Raw genomic sequence first — 15,421 nt, 5'->3', positions numbered from 1 at the left:
AACCCATGCAATCGACATTGTGGTCTGAAAACTAATTGCATGTTCACACAAGTTAAATGGTCCAGTCCTTCTATATTCTGTTCCTCTCTTCCTTTTCTTTCCGGCGGACTGATTCCTTCTGGGAACTCTGGTGTTCTTCATGGGAATCAATGTGCAGTGATGAGCCGAATTATCATATGGTAGGGATCACACACTGTGAGCCCACACTGAACTTGGACCACCAGTCTGCATCACACAGCTGGAGGAGGAGTTGCAGAAAGGCACCAAGGAATACAGCAGCAGCACTTCAGCCTCTTATCCATGACCTGTTCTATGCTTACAATCATATGACAGAAAACAAGGAAATTTCCAGGGTACTTTTTGTGTCTTATCTAGCTATTAAAACCATTCTCTTTCCTCAAATTACATAAAGGCAAACTAACTCTAAGAAATCAACCAAGAAACAATTTACTCCTTTGAAAAAGAATACAAATCTACAATAAAAAGAAATTTTAGTCTACCATACCGAGGTAACCAATCCAAAAAGGCTTCCAACAATCAGCAGTATCATTAAGTAAAGAGAAATTATCATGCAAGTACTAGGAGGCTTCTGCTAATTTATAGATGTGCTAACAAAGAAAACCTGTACACCGCGAATCTACCGGGGAGAACCTTTAAATCAGATATACCTGTGCCGAGCTCATTGACAGGGTGTATCTTTCTTGGAGCTGCTAGTTCAATTGAGAAACAAGCAAATAGAATCAAGAATATAGGAATGTCATCTGATGAGATACGTTTATGTATAGATCAAATGTGAAGACAGGCAGTATTGGGTTCTCTAATATTGATGTTGGTAGCAAGTATGAGATACAGATGATTGCGATGTTTCATCTAGTACAAAACAGATGATGTAGGTAAAAAATCATAGAAAAAATATGCAGAAATGATACAAGGAAATAGAATAGTCTTGTGGGAGACACTGAAGCATGTTGTTATTACTTATTGGTAAGGCTTCTCATAGGAATTACTTACAAAATCAATACTGATTATCTCATCAGAACAGAATAATTGTCATTGCATACGTGTTTCAATATTATCATTTACCTATTACTTTGAGACATACAGGCGAGAGGCAACTGCATGAACTTGTCAAGGAAAAATGGTAACAACAAAACAGTAAAAAAAAAAAAAAAGGATGGAAGCCGCTGCCCCTGGCAATCTGCTTCATCTCACAGACAACCTTGCACTTCTTGTGCGCTTGCCATGTTGAACCCTAAAAGAATAACAAATTATACCAAGGAAAATAGAAAAGACCACAATCCCGAACATCAATTCACAATTTTCTCCAGCCTGCACACAGAAAAGAAATAAGATAAAGATGGTATGGTAGCACTAACCACAGTAATAGTATTACTACACAGCGACATTTATAGTTGACAAATTCTTATATGTAGTTGACAGAATTCATAACCAGATAAGGACAGATTGGTACAATCGTTGTGCATTGTCAAGCCTCTTTGCTAATCTAATTATCAATGATAAATATGTTACACCAACAAGATTAGGAATTTGTCATGTTTTTAGGAAACAAGTTTCATATGCATGTTGAATGAATAGCTTCCTGGATGAGCTATTTACCAATTATATTCACAAACTACTTACTGATCTTTATCCCATTTTTTACCAGCATGTGGGAACTCACCCTTCACCATAAGATAGGAGAACACGAGTTCGTTCCAAGCATCTGGGACTCCAGGGAGACACCAATGGCTGCAATCAGTAACGGTAGAAGGGTGGCTCCAAGTGCCAACATGAGCATCGCTTCTATATGCACCCATCGGAGTTACATTAAGGACAGTGACAGGAACTTTCATCCTTTCCACTACCTCAACTATGATTTCTGAAAACTCCGTCCGGTCATTCGCTTTGGCCTCAGCCAAAGGGTGCTGCGTCAAGTTACAGACCTTTTGGTTTGAGTCACTGTGACACCAGAGAGGCAGAAGACAAATTAATAATGCACCTTTTACCGTACAAGTTACTGCAGAATACTCATTTGACAGGATGAGACACAAACAGAGTATGTATCTAGTAGTGTTGCAATTAAGAAAACTCAGACAAAAAGAATAATGACTGTAGTGTTGCAATTAAGAAAACTCAGACAAAAAGAATAATGACTTTTTAGTGCACTGTCAGAAAAAAAAGAAATTGTTGTCTCACAAACAGAGTATCTAGTAGTGTTGCAATTAAGAAAATTCAAACTAAAAGAATAAAGACTTTTTAGCGCAGTCAGAGAGAAAGGGAAATGTTGTTCGTATCAGCACTCACCAATGATGAGTCCACATTTTTTAGAATCATTACTACCAACTGATTTAAATCCTTTGCGGTGACTTCTTTACATCTTACATGAAATTGAAAGCATCAAGAACCATGATAACACTTAACTGTCCCGCAAACCTAGGGTCTTCATACTCTTCATCGAAAAATGTGGCAAGATTTCAGGGATTTGTGAGAACCATGAACTACAGAGTAATGATCAATTACATGTTTAAGGAGGTTAGGTTCTGCTTCAGAGGGATTAAAATGAAATCATCAATATATCTTTCCAGAATGAAGGGGAACTCAAAAGCATTCCAGTTTCCACAGAAACAGCAATATAATTACAATGTAGCAAATTTCTAGAGCTGAAAAGTAAGTTTACCACATTATCAGTTTTGAACTACCAGAAGGACCCAAGGACAATCAAGATAGGCCACTACAGATTAATGCCGACCATATAGGGTGCCAGGATATACTTCCATGTTTCGATGAGTAGTTGAAAAGTAGGACAGTGGAGAGATGAGTTAGATTTGGATATTACCTTCTCTTTTGAAGACAATATGAGATTATGAAGAGAATCACACCTATGTTTTGTGTGAAGCTTTTATTTCATTCTTGCTTTATACTTATGGATAAAGCAAATCTACCGCTTGCTGTTTTTTCTGATAAAATATTACCTAATTAGGTAGTTCTGTAAATTTTTCCTAACTTTCTTATTAAAAATATATAACTTGTACTTCGAATACTTGCTAGATCTACTTGTAATTAAAATATAACTATATCAAATAGTTTTTATAACAAATTATATTAAACTTGAAGATGCTAACATACTCTAAAGTTAACATCTCTAACCATTGAAATACGTTAAAAATTTCATTTTTCATGCTGTAGATCAGTAGAATAAAATTACTTTGAACCCCCAATTATTTTCTACCAACAACCACCATCACACAAGGGTAATCTGCCCTTTGTTCCGCATCAACTTCTAAGGCAAATTCCAAGAAAATGGCTTATCAAGTCTGCAAAATAATATATCAATATCGAAGGGAGCAGAATTAAAGAAATTATTTTCTAATTCAGATAATATTAAAAAGTCCAAATATTTTAATAATATAGCCAACCAGTTATTAATATCAACCAAAACTTGATATTATACTAGCATGGGTAACTTGCTCATGGAATATTGCTGAAAAAAAAAAAAAAAATCAAGCAACAAAAAAGAAACAACTCGAGTCCATTAGGAAAGTCTGCCCCATCCAGCTAGATGGCTCAACTAATTCTACTAAATGAGGTATAAGCATATACCTCCAGTGGGAAGGCTCAAAGGTCCGGAAGAAGACATGAGTTCTATTTGTGTCGACCATCGTCTCAACCCAAGAAGCCCAGGTGTTTAAGGCGATTGTAAATGCAGAATCGACAGACATTCCAAGCTTCAGAGCTCCTCCAACCTGGAAATAGCAACCCCTGAGAAAAAGGCCATTTCAAATTCAGTATTAACAATGGAAAATGAAAGAAGACTTCTTGTAATTGCTAATATCCGTTTCCCGTACTTGGAACTCCTATAGCATAATGAGTAGATGAGATATTGAGCATAAAAATTGCCTTTGGAGTCCAATACAGAAGAGAAATCCCGAAACACTTACATGTCAAAGAGTTTGCTCGGAGTCCACCAGTGACCAGAATTGAAGATAAGTACATCTGAATCAACCCACTTCCTGCTCATCTCATCCATCTTGTCCAGCTTCAGTGTCGTTCGAACCCGTTTTGGCCCATGTCGCGGCGGCAAGCTTTGCTGTACAAGAAAAACCGAGCGGAAGAACTCTATGCTCAAATTGAATGTCTGGAACCGAACGCCTAAGAAGCGGATTGTCTTTGAGATGTGTTTTCCATCGACTTCATAAACGGTGTTGGGATCCTGCACTCCGGTCATGAGCATGCATATTAGAGACTCCCACTGCGTGCGACTCATTGAATCACCTACAAAGACGACCCTTTTCCCTCTGAGCCTTTCCAAGACATCCTGCACATTAAATTTAGGCACATCGCATCGCCATGGTTTCCACCTCCACTTAAGATAGTCCATATCCTTCCTCCCGTTTGCCAAGCAATTGAAACCTCTTTCAGCAAATGGACACTCCGAGCTATTGTACAGCGGGTATGAGCTATCCGGCACCCAGCGACCATCAAAGATATCACAAACATCAGCGTCGCCGGCCAACCCAGCAACCAAACTACCACTGCCCAGGTATCCTTTAACGTTGACATACATGAGACATCCAACAACGAGCACGAGAGAGGCCAGACAGAAGGCCGCGGCCAGATCGCCCAAGGAAGGAGGTCTGGGCGCCACCCACAATTTCCGGCGAGCGGAAACCCTAGGGCTGCTCACAATCCTAGGGGTTAATCGAGCCGGCAGCCTCCTACTAAAACTACCACTCACCATCTACTGCACCAGAGAATCAATCAAAGAACCGTCTCGCCCTTCAGCAGCAGATCAAGACGAAGCTCCGGAACCGAGGCATCTCACATTCCAATCCAACATCGGCAAAACGACAACCAAACCGCAGGTTCTTGGTCTCAGACCAACCCCCATGATAAAGAACAAGAAAAAAGGGCGAAAAGGAACGATTATTTCCCGCATCGAACAGCTTCGAACTCGATCTTGGTCGAACCAAGGTACAAATTTGGATCAAGAAACCAGATCTCCGCAAAATCGCAAATCTCACAGGCGGGAAACGGGATTGAAACCGGAAATCGACCGGGTTTTCCTTGCCGTATGTCGCCTCGTACTCTCCGAGCTCACTCCGCCGATCCAAGAAACTCCAATTCCAACTCGAGATCTCTCTTTGTCGGCTTCTTTCGCACGGTGGAGTACCGAATTGGTCAGGCTCGCGGGAAGTCGACGGCGGTGGTTGGAGGCGGGCGAAAGCTAAGTAGCTACCGACCGGGGGCGTTCCTGTAATTTTGTGTGAAGCATTTGGTCATTTGTTGTGCCAACGGCTAACTTTGTTGTCCAAATTTGTTGTAGAATCGGAATCAATTGGATCCTTTTCCACTTATATTTTCTTATGTTATCTGAAAAGGTCAAAAATAAAAGATATCAAATCTTTTATTTACCAAGAGGAGTTATAACACGATAATGATTAAAGATCATGATCGAAAATATACGATAAACACGATAACGATTAAAGATCATGGTCGTGCTAATTGTATCTACCGAGAGTATGATGTAGCATTGATGTGTCAATCACTTGGCACTATTGCGTTAACTCATTTACCATCGAGGCATCGATCAATCATCTTACATCGAGGTATCGATCACCTTACACTAGAATATCGATCACCTAATGCTAGAGTGTTATCCACATGACATTTAAGTATTGATAAGGATAATCACTGCGATAAGACTCGCGTGACATCAGCTGTCCCAAATAACGCCTCACAGCACCTGATCAATGCAGACCGGAACGTCGACCGAAGCACATTAACACCCTGCTCAAGCTCAATCCTTCACGTCACGCCAACACCAATGTCAGACGCTACCAGCCTGCTCCTACAAGCGGACAGCTCGGGAAGTAATAAGCTTCCCTATAAATACCCTCTCGTTCATCAAGAAAAGGGGAAGGAGAAAAGATTCCCTAACCACTATCATCTAACTTGATCGTCGGAGGGGTCGGGCCGAGCACCCCGACCCGACCTTTGTGCAGGTGCGAAGCAGGTCCCCGTCGGACGTGAATCGAGGAGTTCCTACCCGGAAGAAACAACGACCCCGTCCCGACCACCGTATCAGACCACCTCGACGGATTCAAAGATCGTCTCGGGAAGATCCTCCGTCATCCGGACCCGAACCGAGCCGCGTCGACCCCGAGGCCACGGCTCAAAGATTGTTTCCACCAACAAGTATTGATCAAATGTTAGCCACCATTATTTTTGTATCGAAAAAAATATATGATAGAAAAATATATCTTTGTATCAGATTGAACTAAATTGGAGTTGCAATCCTCCCCAGCAAACTCCGGGCGGAGGCCGTCAAGAATCCGTACCGTCGACAAGAAGTCAAAGATAGGAATTTTACTGCTGACGCATCATCACGCACACCTCGCGTGACACTCGACGGCACCCTCGTGTTCCCAGTGGAGCACACCCACAGGAATTCGTTTCCTACTTCCCACTGAAACCGCTGCACCCACTGGTTTCCATCACCATGGTCAGTCACATATCGAGGAACTCGTAATACGAGAAGACCCCTCGAATCTTGGCGACGTGCACGGAGAAACCGGTGGTATGCTGCTCGGTTTCTCCAATAACCATGGGCATTTCGATCTCCACGCTGGTATAAGCACACGCGAGAAGCTGCTTCCACCTTCCACCTCTCATCATAGCTCCCCGGTGCCAGCCATGCAGGCCTCTTCGCTCTCTCTCTGTCGCCGCCTCCACTGCTCCTCCTCGCCCGTCGGTTCGAGGAGATTCCGGGTGTCGGCGGTAGCGGCGCCTCCGCTGCGGCGCGATGCGGTGCAGCACTCGATGCCGCCGGAGAAGGTGGAGGTGTTCCGGTCGCTGGAGGGGTGGGCAACCGGGGCGCTGCTGCCGCTGCTGAAGCCGGTGGAGCAGTGCTGGCAGCCGACGGACTTCCTGCCAGATTCCTCCAGGCCGATGGAGGAGTTCGAGGAGGAGGTGCGGGCGCTGCGGGCCCGCACGGCGGAGCTGCCCGACGACTATTTCGTGGTGCTGGTGGGCGACATGATCACGGAGGAGGCGCTGCCGACGTACCAGACGATGATCAACACGCTCGACGGCGTGCGGGACGAGACGGGAGCGAGCGGGAGCCCGTGGGCGGTGTGGACGCGGACGTGGACCGCGGAGGAGAACCGCCACGGCGACCTCCTGGGCAAGTACCTCTACCTGTCCGGCCGCGTCGACATGCGCATGCTGGAGAAAACGGTGCAGTACCTCATCGGCGCAGGCATGGTATGTCGAGCACACGCTTCTTCGTCCCTCGAGGAATGGCATACATGTTTAGGGAGGGCGACCGCTGGAATTTGAGTGTGCTTATTTCGGTGCATCGATTGATCGCAGGACCCAGGGACGGAGAACAACCCTTACCTCGGCTTCGTCTACACCTCCTTCCAGGAGCGCGCCACCTTCGTCTCCCACGGCAACACCGCCCGCCTCGCCAAGGAGCGCGGCGACTCCGTGCTCGCCCGCGTCTGCGGCTCCATCGCGGCCGACGAGAAGCGGCACGAGAACGCCTACGCGCGCATCATCGAGAAGCTGCTAGAGCTGGACCCGGACGGCGCCGTGAACGCCATCGCCGACATGATGCGCAAGAAGATCACGATGCCGGCCCACCTCATGGCCGACGGCCGCGACCCGCGCCTGTTCGACCACTACTCGGCCGTGGCGCAGCGGCTCGGGGTCTACACGGCGGCCGACTACACGTCCATCGTCGAGTTCCTGGTGGAGCGGTGGAGGCTGGAGAAGATGGAGGCAGGGCTCAGCGGGGAGGGTCGCCGCGCGAGGGACTTCGTCTGCGGCCTGCCGGCGAGGATGCGGCGGCTACAGGAGCGGGCGGAGGATCGTGCCAAGGCGGCGGAGCCGAGGAGAGTAAAGTTCAGCTGGATCTTCGACAGGGAGGTGACCATATAATGAATGGAGAGTACACAATAGAGAGGTGACCATATCTGTATCAAGCCCAGTCTGAATGAAACTAAAATCGATCTCCAATATAAACAAAACCTCTTCATTGAGAGCCAAGAAAAGCGATGAAACCCTAGCGATGGTGCGGCCACCGAGAAATAAACTGCCGTCGGATCATCGCAGTGCCCTTCAGAGAGAGAAAACACCAAGAAAGTACCATCGGCACCGCCAATCGCAAGAAGAGTGGCAATGATCCGACTGTCCCTCCTCGCATCTTCCTCTCGATCTCTCCGTTTCGCCTCTCTCAGGGTTTGGAATCGGGAAGGGAGAGGAACATATTAGGAACGCATGGGATTTGTACTAATGGCCGTCGCGCCCGGCCCGACCCGTCTCAGCCCGACCCGACCCGTTTGCTTTGGAATCGAGGATCGAACGTGGATCATGAAAAGGATCCGACTCTTAATAATGCATATACAACCTCCAACAAGTAAGCCAAGCCTAGAAAAGAAGACTATGGCTGGGTATGAATACAAGGAAGAAACATATTTAGGTCTTTTTTATTCTACATTTGATAGGATGAAAAAAGATTAAATAGGAGTTGACATCAGAATCCACTTCGTAATTGTAAATCATTTGAATCATGGGAAAAAATGGTCGCCTATTTCGGTTTATTGGAAGTGAAAGGAAAAGGAAAAGAAGAACTATGTTATTTGGTTGTCATCATCATTTGTTTGAAACTGTGGATGGATGTTAAACCTAGAAATGGGAGGAACTTGAGAAGCAAACAAGAAGGATTCTGAGGACATTTGGAAAGAAGCAATCCTACAATGGAAGGAATCGTCTTCATCGGTCAAGCATCACATAAGAATCAGATCAGTACCTCTGTGACAAGGTACATCAGCCTGAGCTACTCCTATCTTTTGCATCCTCCTTTCTAATAGCTGTTCGACTTTTCAGTGGAGTAGATTGCTGCACACACTATCAAGTAAAAAACTGTATGTATGTAGCAATAAAAGGTAAAAGAAAAAAGAAAGCCATATGGATCGATCAACATTATTGCTGGAGAAAACAGTATTTTGATTAGGACAATAGAAACGACACAAAAGAGTGTGTTTGTGTGTGAGAGACAGAGAAAGAGAGAGAGAGGGAGAGTTACATGGCTTTGCCTCAGATCAAGGCTCGTCTCAGCCCACCCTTGTGCACGCACTGGCACCTGCACCTGAGTATGAGGTAGGAGAAGAACCTGTAAGCCAAGATGAAGCACACCATCATCATCACGTTCTTCCACCTGCACTCCTTCCTCAATCCTTCCTCCCTCAGCACGTCGTCCCCTCTCAGCAGGCACACCCCGAACCCATTCGCCAAGCACTTGTCGGAGCCGGAGAACTCGTTGATGAGGAATCCTTCGAATGGGTACTTGAACAAGGAGATGTAGTGCATGAACACCCAGTAGCTCGGCATCCACTGCTTCGATATGAAGTACCCGGAGAAGAGGAAGAAGGTGCCCATGAGACCCGCGATGATCGAGTTGCCGATGATGAAGTTGGGGGCGAGAGCGCTGAAACAGACCACCACCGAGTTCGCGGTGTACAGGATTAGCCATATCAAGAGCAAGAAGTACATGAAGGCCGAGAAGCTCGGTCTGAGCCCTGCGAGCCAGTAGACCGGCACCGAGAAGAGTACGGCGAGGACGAAGAGGAACGGAAGGAAGACGAGCCCGTTGGCTATCACGTACGAGGAGACTCGGTAGCTCCCGTTCGATGTCTCCTTCATCAAGATCTCCCTTTCTTCAAGGAAGATCGGCAGAGCTTCTGTGGTGCAGGAGAGCAGGAATGTTAAGATGAAGGCGAAGAGGCCCACTCGTTCTCTGATGTTTTCGTCCATGAGATGGTAGAATATGGAGCCGAGGGCGAGGCCGGAGACGAGCATTTGGATCGTCCGGCATGCGAACAGTTGCTTGGTCCGTAGTACGTTCTTCGAGAAGCGGTGCGTTAGGATGGCGATCTCCCGTAGCCTCGAGTTGGCGTAATCGTAGGACAGGTCATCGAGGTCGAGCCCGGCGAGCGACTCCTCGTCGACCACCTTGTGCTGCTGAAAGAGCTGCTGCAGGGTGCACCTGTCTCTCTTGCCTTCAGCTCCCTCGACTATTTTCTTGGGCAATTGGAATGGTGGCGCTCTGTTCGCCGGTGGTTCTTGCTGCTGGTGATGCTGTGATTGCGAGCGGCGGAGGGTCTCGATGGAGTCGATGGCGAACTCGAGGACATTAGCGTGGTGGGGGAGCTCGAGGCCGACGGAGCGGAGGTGGGAGTGGAGCTGGTCGATCGTACCGTGGTGGAGGACGGCCCCGTCGGCGAGGAGGAGGACGGAGCCGAAGAGCTTGACGATGCGGAACCCTGGCTGGTGGATGCTGAGGATGATGGTGCGGCCTCGGGTCTCGGCCATGACCTTGAGCATGTCGACGATCTGCAGCGCCGACGTGCTATCGAGCCCCGACGTCGGCTCGTCGAGGATGAGTATTCGCGGGTCGTGGACGACGTCAACTCCGATGGAGACCCTCCGGCGCTCGCCGCCGGAGATGCCCCTGACTCGGGCATCGTCACCCACGCGGGCGTCAGCCACGCGGCCCAGGCCAAGCTCCCGGAGGAGGGACTCCACCCGGGCGCTCAGCTGAGAACGGGAGAGACCGCGGTCGCCGCCGCAGCCGAGGCGGAGGCGGGCGCTGAACATGAGTGTCTCCCGCACCGTCAGCAGGGGAAACAGGGTGTCCTGCTGCGTGACGTAGCCAGAGATCCTGCGGAAGTCGGACTTATCCACCGGCCGCTGGTTGATCAGGATGGTCGGCGGCGCCGGCGGGGTTATCTTCCCCGCGAGTATCTCGAGCAATGTGGACTTACCGGCGCCGCTGGGCCCGACGATCGCAAGGATCTCCGACGGCTTGGCGCGGCAGCTGACGTTCTTCAGCACAAACCGCACTCTAAACTTCTCGCAGGCCTTGTCATTCGCCGGAGCGTTCTCCACCTCACCGAATGGCCCAGGGTGGTGGCTCAACGCACCACCACCCTGCTCTTCTTCTTCTCTACTCCATATCTTCTTCAAAGGGTGGGATCTCCCTGGGACGGAGATCTGGTAGCTGATGCCCTTGGCTTCTATCTCACAGCCCTGTGGCTTCATGAGAGCTCTCCCACTTCTGCAGCAAAGCCTAGAACTCACCACTGAAAACACACACCGCCTTGCCGCCACCTATAAGACTGGCATCAAAATGCAATCATTCCAAGCCCATTCTGCCCCTCGAGAGCTGAAGGAGATTGCGGGGTTTTGATGGACATAGCAGTGGTAGTTTGGGGATTCAAGATAGGTGAGATGTACACCAGGAGTTCAGGCGAGGGTGTGTTAATAGAATAAACTAGTGGCTGGGAATGAAAGGGAGAACTATGTAAGGGACCCACCCTTCGTTGGCACACGCTGACTTGGCGAACGTCCCTTGTTTGCTTCCTCTGTGTGTATCTCCTCTGGCACGCCCGTGACCGCTGCTTCGGCCCTCGCGAGGTCCCCTTGGGAAAAGATGGCACAGTTCTGGGCCCGTGAACGCGCCCCGTGCCCAAACAGATCTCACACGTTGGGTGTCTCGTGTGGGTATCAGATCGAGGGCTGAGATTTGTTCTCACGAGAGATTTGTGGCCTGCGTTCCTCAGCGACGAGACATTCCAATTGTTTTGTTGCGTGCGAGAGATGGCCGTGGCAGTGCGCCATCAAAACATCAGCTCAGACGAGGACAGAACAAGAGAGAGAGAGAGAGAGGGAAATTTGAGAAGGTTCTGGAATGCTAGAAGCCTACGGATTGAGATCGTTTGGTAGCTCTATTTTTAATTGTGGATTGACATTTTTTGAATAAGATTGTGTGCCATTGTTGTTATCCAATTTCTAGCTCATGGTGGAATCACTAATCTTCTTCTTCTTCTATTATTGGATCCCAGAGCTCCATCTTGGCAAATCGAGAGCTTCACTTCGACTGCATTAGCTCCACCACGACAGATCGAGAGCTTCGCTTCGATACTTCCATCTCTACTGACAGATCGAGAGCTCTTGCTGCGTAGTTCAACTCCTTGTTAACTCGGGTTAGTTCAGCTCCTCGGTACCTTGGGTTAGATCATCAACCTACCTCCGTTCCATCAAAAAATGGATTAGATTCCCGTAGAGAATAGTTGTTAGGGGCGATCCGTAAGGTGGCAGCAAGCTCGCATAATATTTACTATAGTCACGGGTGCAGGTCAAAGATGCATCAGTGCTCCAATTATTGGCGGTGGCTGTAGCGGCTTCTTCATCAGCAATGCAAATACTTGCTCATAATTTAGTGGCTTTTGGCGAGTGCATCAGCCACTTTATGATTCACATTTATGAGTGACAATAATAATGCACCGTTCAGATCGATTCAGGTTCAACTTAACCCCCGACTCAGGTAAAGAAGTTATGTACAAATGCTCGTGAGCTCGCACTAAATACATCTGTCTTGATTTGGCTTCATCATGTTCGAGGTGCAGTACAGCAGCAAGAAGAGATTGGTTCCGAGATCCAATGCCATGTGAAACAAATACATTTTCTACTTGATGGATCCCTTCTCAGTTCTGGAGCTCCAGTGGAGACAAAGCATACAGAAGAAGAACACCGATTAGGATTAAGAAAGGTCTCGCTCGAGTCCAGCAACTACAGATAGATGCTGACAGAAGCCGAGGAAAAACCAAACATATATGTTTTGTCCTTCGGATCATCTACTTGCGAATATGTCATGAAACTACAACTCAAAGCAGATCCACATTTCTATTCTTAGGTGGTCATTATGTTTTGCATATGCTGCACATGATGACCAGCTTAAACTGCGGAGGAGGTCATGCTTTTGCTTGCCTGTTCCTTGGTTTTGTGCTAATCAATCATTAATTTCCATGCAGCGGAGATGACAAGCTCTAGATGATATCTGAACTGTTGGGACTACTTCCCGAGCAATAAGTCCTGTGTAAATTCTAAGTTCCAGTGGATTAGGCTGCTTGCCTGAAGAACAGCCATCCTGTTACGTGAGACATGCTAATAATTTCCACGTGCTGGCCTGCAATGATTCGTACGCATGAAGCCATACCACATTAACTTTTGACAGACACCAACGCCCCGACAGGAGAGGCCCTCTGGTTGTCATACAAATGGAGCCAAAGGCCTTGTTTTGGCTTTCATGCAACATGGCGTACAGGTACGTGCATGAATCCTGTTCCCATATCACAAGGAAGAAGAAGGCATCCCTTAGAAATGGAGCATTGATGCATGCAGAGCTACATAGATAGATATATAGATGCCGTCTCTTCCTTTGGCTTCAGCGGCGAAGTTGTCCATGGCAGAGATCGAGGGCGGCGAGAAGTGTTTATCTTCTCGATCGGGGCGAAGGAAGGGCGGCGTCGAAGCTTCCCGATGGCGAAACCCCGAGGCTGAGCGGCGCCGATCATCGTCCCTTGAATTCTGACGTGTTCATCTTTCGAGGGGGAGTTGCAGTATGAGTTGGAGAAACCCCCGAGGATGCAGTGAGATCGATGGGTTTAAACACATGAAGATTGATTGTCCACACTGTTGGGATGCAATTGAAATAAGATATTTTAAAAGAAAAAAAAGTAGTATAATATTAATAAAAAAATAATTAATATTTAAATATACTTTACTTGAATTTTGATCCTATTTATAGATATAATAATAGTAACTATCTCACCATCTCATAAAATTTCACCTCAAGTGAAATTTTTATTCTTATAAAAATAAATAAAATAATTAGAAAAACATTTACCTGCCATCTTAATATCGAAGGAGACTTCTGACCGTTAGATCAAAGCCCACATCGGGCATGGGATTGATTGATCGTTCCACGTCAGCCATCGGTTTTTGTTTATATCAACATATGAATTAAATAATGTTTAATTCGCTTTCTCAGTGGCGTCAGTTCACTGCCTTCGTCAAGCGCGTACTGTGATGCTCTGCTGTTTCTATCTGCGGCGAGAATTCTCGGTTCACTTCCTTCATCTTTTGGATGCATGTTTACATTAACAACGTAAATAATAGCTCTGCGTCTACTTAACAAGCATTGTTAATTAGCATCACATAATATTTTATGTTCGAATTCTCTGAACCCTCCTTCAGACTTTGTCTGTCCACTTTTGATTGTACATCTCATTCACCTTCTATTTATATATTTATCTCGTTGGTCGTCACGTAGGAAGAAGTTGAGATCGAAGCCACAGTTCTGCATCTTACAAGGACTGTAGGAGTGGCAGCGGTGGAGATGAGGGAGAGGAGCACGGGGACGATGATAGCTTGGGGACGCGACACTAAATATCTTGCCGTATCCAGCAAACCGCGTGACATTGGCTCATCATGTTCGATTGGGTTTTCATAGATTTCTGTGAAATGTAATGCTTGCTGACTTGCATTAATGAGGTTTTCTCTCAGTTTCATGTAATGTCTTCGTTTAGTCCTATATCGGAAGAAACCTCCATGTTTAGCTTGGCTTCCACCTCTCTGCTTCTTTTCTGCGTCCACGTCTTCTTCCACCAGTTGTTCGATGCTGTGTCCGGCTTAGCCCTTCACGAAGACTGCATCCCTCTGCAGCAAGAAAGGGTACCCGATTCCCCTCCTCTTGGAAGGAAACAGCACGAAGGAAACGCTCACCACAAATCCAACCACCAGCGGAACCGTGTTGGCGACCTTCCTCGGCAGCTTCACGCCATAGCACCCCATCACGTCGCCGTGAGACGCTGCGAAGGCAAGGAATGCAAGCAGCGAGAGCGACGCGTGGAAGAGGTCCGACCACGTGAGGCGATACGCCGCGGGATTCTGCGGGCCTTTGCGCCGCGCGTTGAACGCCCAGATGCCGCGGAACGTCGCGACGCCGTAGTACAGCCTCCCCGACGAGAACGACGCTCGGAAGCTGTCGGTGAACGTGAAGAAGACACAGGAGGCGGCGCAAGAGGCGACGAAGGCGGCCATGAGCCACCGGTTGAGGCTGCTGCAGTTGCCGCCGTCGTCGGTGAGAAGCGGGGCGAAGATGGTGAACGCGAGGATGGTGGCGGTGGGGAGGAGGACGTTGAGGCGAGCGGTGCCGTTGAGGATCAGGTTGAGGATGTATAAAAGGTGGGGCTCGTCGGCGCCGTCGTAATCGTCGTCGTGTGGGTCGGAGCGAGCACCAGCACCTTCGATGAGGACCTTGCATGTGTCATGGTCATCCATGGTGGAGGAGAAAGAGTTGCAGCAGAGACGAGGTGAGAGGAGGGAAGGTTTTTTTGTAGGAAGGGATGGATGCGAATCTTTAGATGATGGGAAGAATAAAACACGAGAAGTTTGGGATCATACCAAGTCCGGTCGATATGGAATTGGTGTTGGCTTTCGGTGCTTGCTTCAGGCACACAACATGGTATTACTTCTGCTGTGAATGATGTTGTTTTCAGGGATGTTAAATATTAAC

The 15,421-nt window shown here is 47.6% G+C and overlaps 4 protein-coding genes across 5 annotated transcripts; 1 reads left to right on the top strand and 3 right to left on the bottom strand.

Moving 5' to 3' along the window:
* Positions 1-1,062: 1,062 nt before the first annotated feature.
* Positions 1,063-5,368, bottom strand: LOC103995677 (protein trichome berefringence-like 7). Of its 2 annotated transcripts, XM_009416327.3 has the most exons (4): positions 3,939-5,360; positions 3,601-3,759; positions 1,682-1,959; positions 1,063-1,329 (listed from the first exon to the last, which is right to left on the bottom strand). In XM_009416327.3, the coding sequence occupies exons 1-4, from the start codon at positions 4,736-4,738 to the stop codon at positions 1,313-1,315; spliced, it is 1,254 nt and encodes a 417-aa protein (XP_009414602.2). In that variant the 5' UTR covers positions 4,739-5,360; the 3' UTR covers positions 1,063-1,312. The 2 variants fall into 2 exon arrangements, with proteins under 2 accessions (XP_009414602.2, XP_009414601.2); XM_009416326.3 differs by lacking the exon at positions 1,063-1,329 and having other exon boundaries at positions 1,339-1,959; positions 3,939-5,368.
* Positions 5,369-6,472: 1,104 nt separating this feature from the next.
* On the top strand, positions 6,473-8,042 carry LOC135645591 (stearoyl-[acyl-carrier-protein] 9-desaturase 1, chloroplastic-like). Its single transcript, XM_065164126.1, has 2 exons — positions 6,473-7,263; positions 7,372-8,042. The coding sequence occupies exons 1-2, from the start codon at positions 6,580-6,582 to the stop codon at positions 7,939-7,941; spliced, it is 1,254 nt and encodes a 417-aa protein (XP_065020198.1). The 5' UTR covers positions 6,473-6,579; the 3' UTR covers positions 7,942-8,042.
* Positions 8,043-8,951: 909 nt separating this feature from the next.
* LOC103995679 (ABC transporter G family member 5-like) lies at positions 8,952-11,159 on the bottom strand. The gene has a single exon (XM_009416329.3). The coding sequence runs from the start codon at positions 11,101-11,103 to the stop codon at positions 9,100-9,102; it is 2,004 nt and encodes a 667-aa protein (XP_009414604.2). The 5' UTR covers positions 11,104-11,159; the 3' UTR covers positions 8,952-9,099.
* Positions 11,160-14,368: 3,209 nt separating this feature from the next.
* Positions 14,369-15,186, bottom strand: LOC103996423 (protein DMP7-like). The gene has a single exon (XM_065161769.1). The coding sequence runs from the start codon at positions 15,184-15,186 to the stop codon at positions 14,536-14,538; it is 651 nt and encodes a 216-aa protein (XP_065017841.1). The 3' UTR covers positions 14,369-14,535.
* Positions 15,187-15,421: the final 235 nt, after the last annotated feature.

The sequence above is a fragment of the Musa acuminata genome, chromosome BXJ3-8, assembly GCF_036884655.1.
Source record: "Musa acuminata AAA Group cultivar baxijiao chromosome BXJ3-8, Cavendish_Baxijiao_AAA, whole genome shotgun sequence".
Classification (NCBI taxonomy): domain Eukaryota; kingdom Viridiplantae; phylum Streptophyta; class Magnoliopsida; order Zingiberales; family Musaceae; genus Musa; species Musa acuminata.
The sequence above is the reverse complement of the archived record's forward strand: the minus strand, read 5'-3'. Positions and strand labels throughout refer to the sequence as shown.

What these genes read in the sequence shown, in the direction of transcription:
- LOC103995677 (XM_009416326.3), bottom strand. Translation starts at nt 4,738, where the DNA reads ATGGTGAGTGGTAGTTTTAGTAGGAGGCTGCCGGCTCGATTAACCCCT. An exon ending in CCGAGCAAACTCTTTGACAT is followed by an intron (nt 3,760 to 3,938) that starts GTAAGTGTTTCG and finishes CCTTTTTCTCAG; the next exon opens with GGGTTGCTATTTCCAGGTTG. An exon ending in TTTGAGCCTTCCCACTGGAG is followed by an intron (nt 1,960 to 3,600) that starts GTATATGCTTAT and finishes CTGGTGTCACAG; the next exon opens with TGACTCAAACCAAAAGGTCT.
- LOC135645591 (XM_065164126.1), top strand. Translation starts at nt 6,580, where the DNA reads ATGCTGCTCGGTTTCTCCAATAACCATGGGCATTTCGATCTCCACGCT. An exon ending in ACCTCATCGGCGCAGGCATG is followed by an intron (nt 7,264 to 7,371) that starts GTATGTCGAGCA and finishes GATTGATCGCAG; the next exon opens with GACCCAGGGACGGAGAACAA.
- LOC103995679 (XM_009416329.3), bottom strand. Translation starts at nt 11,103, where the DNA reads ATGAAGCCACAGGGCTGTGAGATAGAAGCCAAGGGCATCAGCTACCAG.
- LOC103996423 (XM_065161769.1), bottom strand. Translation starts at nt 15,186, where the DNA reads ATGGATGACCATGACACATGCAAGGTCCTCATCGAAGGTGCTGGTGCT.